The sequence below is a fragment of the Belonocnema kinseyi genome, chromosome 6, assembly GCF_010883055.1.
Source record: "Belonocnema kinseyi isolate 2016_QV_RU_SX_M_011 chromosome 6, B_treatae_v1, whole genome shotgun sequence".
In the NCBI taxonomy this organism is placed as follows: Eukaryota; Metazoa; Arthropoda; class Insecta; order Hymenoptera; family Cynipidae; genus Belonocnema; species Belonocnema kinseyi.
This window is the reverse complement of record NC_046662.1, coordinates 46,141,126-46,147,124: the sequence shown is the minus strand read 5'-3', so window position 1 is coordinate 46,147,124 and position 5,999 is coordinate 46,141,126. Positions and strand designations below refer to the sequence as shown.

General features: G+C 23.7%; 1 protein-coding gene across 2 annotated transcripts in view; it reads left to right on the top strand.

Moving 5' to 3' along the window:
- Positions 1 to 140: 140 nt before the first annotated feature.
- Positions 141 to 5,999, top strand: part of LOC117174927 (peptidyl-alpha-hydroxyglycine alpha-amidating lyase 2-like) — a 61,750-nt gene continuing 55,891 nt past the window's right edge. For both annotated transcript variants that reach the window (XR_004467405.1, XM_033364383.1), the window contains exon 1: positions 141 to 336. Coding sequence is in view for 1 of the 2 variants with exons in the window: in XM_033364383.1 (XP_033220274.1) it covers positions 192 to 336 (145 nt within the window). In the remaining variant the exon portion in view is untranslated. The remainder of the gene's footprint in view (positions 337 to 5,999) is intronic.

Below are 5,999 nucleotides of genomic sequence, written 5' to 3'. Positions count from 1 at the left end.
TATTTTATTTACAAAAAAAGTTCTTAGTTTAAAAAAAACATTCAGTCAACTGAAAAACTGTGGTCGGTAATATAGGTATTTAGCTGTGTCACATGCCCTTAAATTGGCCCCGTTTTTTTATTGCTATTATTAAATATTTTCAGCGAGCTTCAAACCACATATCAAATGCACCATTCGACCAGAATGAATATATGGAATATGTTGATGATAATGAAAATGAAAGAGGACCACTACCTCCACCAATGGATTCAATACCTCACAGACATATCCCTGCAGGAAATTTGAATCCCTTTTCAAAAGAAATCTTGTCAAATTCACAAGAAGGATTAGACCCAAGTAGGTTTTTCTTTTTTTTTGTATAAAATATGTGATTAAAAATAGGCTGGAGAATAAACCGGGAATTTTTTGAGACAGGGAAAAACCGGGAAATGACAGTGCATTTTTTTTTGACCGCGAATTTTACAAATTTGTAGAAGAAAAATCTGTCCACGTTCGATTTCAACAGTTTTTAAATAATTAGTGGAATTTTTTATTATGTTTTTCAATTATGCTATTATTTAGGTTACAATGCGCAATTAAAAATTTTTATTTCCAAGCTTGCATTTTTAATTTAAAGAATTTTTAAATGCTTTCTTAAAGAATTGAACAGATAAAAAATAAAAGCCTTTGCCGTTGAAAATTTCTGATAAAAAACATTTTTATTTCATTAATAAATAATTTTTGTTTAATTTATCTGTACTTTAAGCAATAAAAAGTGAACGAAAACGATTTTAAACTAGTTAAAAATTTAAGAATTTTTAGATAATGTGACCGTGCGACTGAAAGTTTATAAACTATTTTTAACTTACAAATAACTTCACAATAATATATTCTTAATTAAAGGATTTTATTAAATTTAAAATATTGTTTCTGTCTAAAATATTCCATTTTTAACCCTTTCAATTTGAAAATTTTAATAAAAAAAAAAGATGAATTATTGAATATTTAGCAATATTTGAATTTTTATTCAATTTTTATTTAAAATTTCGAAGTGCGAACTTTGAACGTTACAATTTAAATTGTTATATTTGAAAATTTCTTAATTTGTAAGTGAAATTTTTAAATTTTAATGTATAATTTATAGATAAAAAGTTGAGTAATTTTAAGAGATATTTAGGAGTTTCAAAAAGATAAAAAATTATCATGCAAATTTTTAGAAAGTTTTCTTTACATCTTCTAGAATCTTTTTTGAAAATGTCGTTAAAGTTTTTGAAAACTTTTTAAATATTCTCATAAAATAATTTTTTTAAATGAAAAGTTATTTTTAATTTCCCTAGGAATCTTAAGAAAATGTTTTTATTCTTTCGAAGCCTACAAATAATAAATGTTCAATTGTTATTTACACATTAAAATTGTAAAGAAATTTTCTAAAATATGCAGGATTTTCTGAAAATTGTAGAAAAAATTCAATTAATTTTGACAAATAATTCTTTTTCAGAAAAAAATTCCAAAATAATTTTAAATTTAAAACAACTTCTAGATTTCTCAAGATTTTGAAATAAAATTTTAAAGCTTTACAAGGATATCTAAACTATTTAAAAGTAAAATGATTAAATTTCTAATTTAAGAAGTGTTCAATTAAAATTTTTTCAATTATTTAATATTTGATTTTTCTAGCTTAAAATTCCTTAAAATTATATAATTTGGAATATTTCAAAATTCATTGATTGATTTTTTAATGTAGAGCATTGAAAAGATTTATTTTTTTTTATATTGAAAAATGATAGTACCTTCAATTTTGTACAGGAGTGTAAATTTTTCTAGCTTTAGTGTTCCATTTTTTAAATTTAATTGACTGTGAAAAAAGTTTGCGAACCGGGAAAAAACCGTGAATTTATTTCGTCGATTAAAACGGCCACCCTGATCTTAAAAAAAAAATTATTAACATATTTTTAACGATTTGGAAGGGACGACATTTTTATTATTTTTTTAATTGAAATAGGAACATTATTTAATTTTTTTCAAATTGCAAGAGAACCCATTTTATTCTCAATATTTTTTTTTTAGTTGAAAGGGAGGAAATTTCGGTTTTCAATTTTTTCTAAATTGGAAGAGGTAAATTTTCTTTTTTTATGATTTTTTTTCGAGTTGGCAGGGAGGAAATTTTGACTTTAATTTTTTTCTAAATTGAAAGAGGGAAGTTTTTTATTTTTATCTATTTGGAAGGGTAAAAATTAGGGTTTTAATTTATCGAGTTGAAATTATGGAAATTTTTGTTATTTTTTAACGTATTCTGCCTAAGTTGTACGAAAGGAAATTTTAGTTTTAAAATTTCTCTGAATTGGGGAGGGATATTTTTTGTTTTGTAATTTTCATCGTTTTGCAAGGGAGACATTTTTTTTTTAATTTGAAGAGGAAATTTTTTTATTTTATAAGATTTCTATCGAGTTCGCAAGCAGGCAATTTACTTTTTTTTCGTGAATTCGAAGAGAAAATAAAAATCTCTCTCGCCCCAGAAAGGAATTTTTATTTTGAATATTTTTTGCAAATCGGAGTAAGGTCATTTTTATATTTTTAACATGTTTTTATAGAATTAGATGGGAGGGAATTTCGGGTTTTTTTTCTGAAGTGGATAGGAAACATTTTTTTAAACACATTTTTATTGTTTTGGAAGAGAGAAAATTTTGATGCAAATTTTTTTTCTGAATTGGCAGTTAAAATTTGTTTTATTTTTGCGATTTTTATCGAGTTTCCAGGAAGGAAATTTCGTTTTTCATTGTTTTCGGACTTTAAAAGGGCATTTTTTTGTTTTAAAATTTGTATCGTGCTAGTACGAAGAAAATTTTGATATTAATCTTTTTTTTTTAATTTGGAAGACGAACTTATTTTTATTTTTAAAACCTAATTTAAAACAAAATATAGAATCCGGCAGATTTTAAACAAAAAATTTAGAAGCTTTTTAAGAATTTTGACAGGCTTCAGAAGAATAGAAAAATTGAAAAGTAATTTTTTAATTTCATAAACTAATTTTTAAAATAATATTTAAAACGATTTATAACAATTTACAAAATTAAAAAAAATGAATTTTAAGGATTTAAAAACTATTTTAAATAAAAATAATTTTACTTCTAATTTGAGCAGGGTACTTACTAATTTTTTCCGAAGAATTCTAATTCTGAGTTGAAGCAGGGAATTTTTTAATTTTAACCAATTCTGAGTTGTTTTTAAAGATTTCTAGGAATTTTTAATATTTTACAATAATTTGAAAGAAATATTAATAATAATTATAACAATAAATATTCCAAGAAATAGAATTTTCTAGAATTTCAGAATATATGGATATTTTAAAAGATTTCACAGAATTTAAATGAGATTTCCGAGGAAATCAATTATTTCAAGAGAATCTAAAGCTCTCAATATATTTTGATAAATTTTCCAGGATTTCAGGAAATATCATCGTATTTCACGAAATTCTATAACATTTTAGTGGATTTCAAAAAATTTATTTACGAGAAATGAGATATTTTGTAGGGTTTCATAGATTCGAAGAGATTTAAAATTATTTTTTGGAATTCACCCTGAATTCCTCTATATTCTTTGGAATTCTTTTGATTTTTTAAAAAATATTTTTTAAAATAAAATTTTCTTTATATAATTGGCCTTTTAACAAAGTTAAAGAAATTTCAAAACATTTTAAAGGATTTGAAATTCTTCCCGTATTCTTATTCATTTGCCCTGAATTATTTTTAATTCTTCTAAATTCACTCAATTTTACTGCTCGTAAAATTATTTTCAATTTACTTGAATTCCTTTTTGGTTATAAATTAGTAGGATTTCAAAGATTTGAAGAGATTTTAAAATTATTCCGTTGGAATTCACTCCGAATTCTTACTAATTTACCCTGAATGCTTTTTAATTCTTTGCAATTCTCTTCATTTTTTTAATTAACTTAAATTCTTCTAAATTTACTTAACTCTATTTTATTCTATAGATTTTTTTAATTTCAAAAAAATGTTAATTAATCCTAAATTCGTTTAAACCCGCCTTTACATTGTTTTCAATTCATTTGACATTTTTTTAATTCGCCTTGAATTTTTCTGAATTCAATCGAATTCTTCTCGTTTACCTTGAATTCCTCTAAATTCATTTTGGTTTTAAGGAAATCAATGGAATTTCTTTGATTTTCAAAAAAAAATATTCATTTCGTTTGAATTTTTAACCGCTGGACCGGATAATGACCGGGAATTTTATGAGACCGGAAAAACCCGGGAAATGACAGTGAATTTATTTTTTGACCAGGAATTTTACAAATTTTTAGAGAAAAAAATGTGTCCAATTTTCTTTGATTTCAAACATTTTAGATTTTTAATTTTTAGTCGTACATTTTAATTGAAAAAATTTGAAAATTCAGTTTTAAAGACTTAAAGAATTACAATTTAGATGCGTTTACAATTGAATATTTTTTATAAAAATATGTTTTTAGGTGATCAAATGTGAATATTAATTAATTAATGATTCTTAAAATTGAATAACTGTACTTTAATATTTAAAAAGCAAATAATAATTGATTTTATAAAACTTTTTTCAATTTTTAAATAACTTCAAAATAATATACTTATAAGCATAGACTTTTATTAAATTAAAAATATTATTTCAGTCTCAAATATTCCGTTTTTAAACCACTTAAATTGAAATTTTCCAATTAAGAAAAAGAATAATTACTTAATATTTAGAAATATCTGACTTTTCATTTAAAATCAGTAATGATAAATTAAATATTAAAAACTAAAAAAAAAACAACTAAACGTTGAACGTAACAATTTTAATTGTTCTATTAACAAACAAAAAAATTTTAAGGCAAATTATTGAATTTTGATTTATAAATAACAATTGAACACTTATTAATCTCAGAAAAAATTCTAGAAAGTTGAAGAAATATTGACAAGTTTTGAAAAATTCAAAATTAATTATCAATTTGAAATGATTTCAAATAATTGAAACGTAGTTTCTACGTGTACCGACAATTTGGCAGGATTAAAAAAAAAATTAGTAGTAAAAATTTTAGGAAAAAATTGAATCATTTTAAAACATGTTTAGAAGTTCTGAAAAAAATGTTAAAATAATTAAAAATTTGAAAAAATGTCAAACAAAATGTAAATGTTTCAAGGGGCCATCGACCGCTAAAAATCGAAAGTCTAATTTTTACAGGTAAAAATGTGGATACACTATTCTTGGACTGATTAATGATTTTTTTTATAAATCTGAAAACCTTTAAACAATGGAATTTCTAAAAATTACAAAAAAAAAACTTTTTTGTTAAATAAAAAATGGTTAAAATGATTTTTGAGAAGTAGCTTGTCATGAATCTCTTAAAAATTGTATTAGATTTTAATTTTTTTACCAAATTAAAATCTGATTAAAATTGGAAATTAAAAATTGATTATACTATTCCATATTTTCGATATGAAATGACCATTTTTCCGATTGTAGTTTGCTACATGTAAACCAAATCTTTTGACCTTTTATGAAATTCAGCACAAAAAAAAGTGATGTCACTTAGGACAGTGGCTACGCCGTAATTCCTTGCCATCAAACCAAAATGCCATGTAGTAATAACTAGCGAGTAAATGTGTGTTGAATTCTAGAACTCTTCTTTAATTTCTCATGACCTTCTTTAATTGCAATATTATATTCAAAATAAAGATTATATACTTTGCCTATCTCGTGCTGGGCATTATAGATAATGCCTAGGGATTATATATAATGCCTAGGCAAAGTATATAATAAGTATTTGATTATATACGTCCCCTGAAGTGACCAGGTATTATATATAATGCCTAGGGACATTATATAATGCCTAGGTGTTGTATATAATGCCTAGGCAAAGTATGTAATAAGTATTTGATTATATACGTTGCCTGAAGTGACCAGGTATTATATATAATGCCTAGGGGTTGTATATAATGCCTAGGCAAAGTATGTAATAAGTATTTGATTATATACGTTGCCTGAAGTGACCA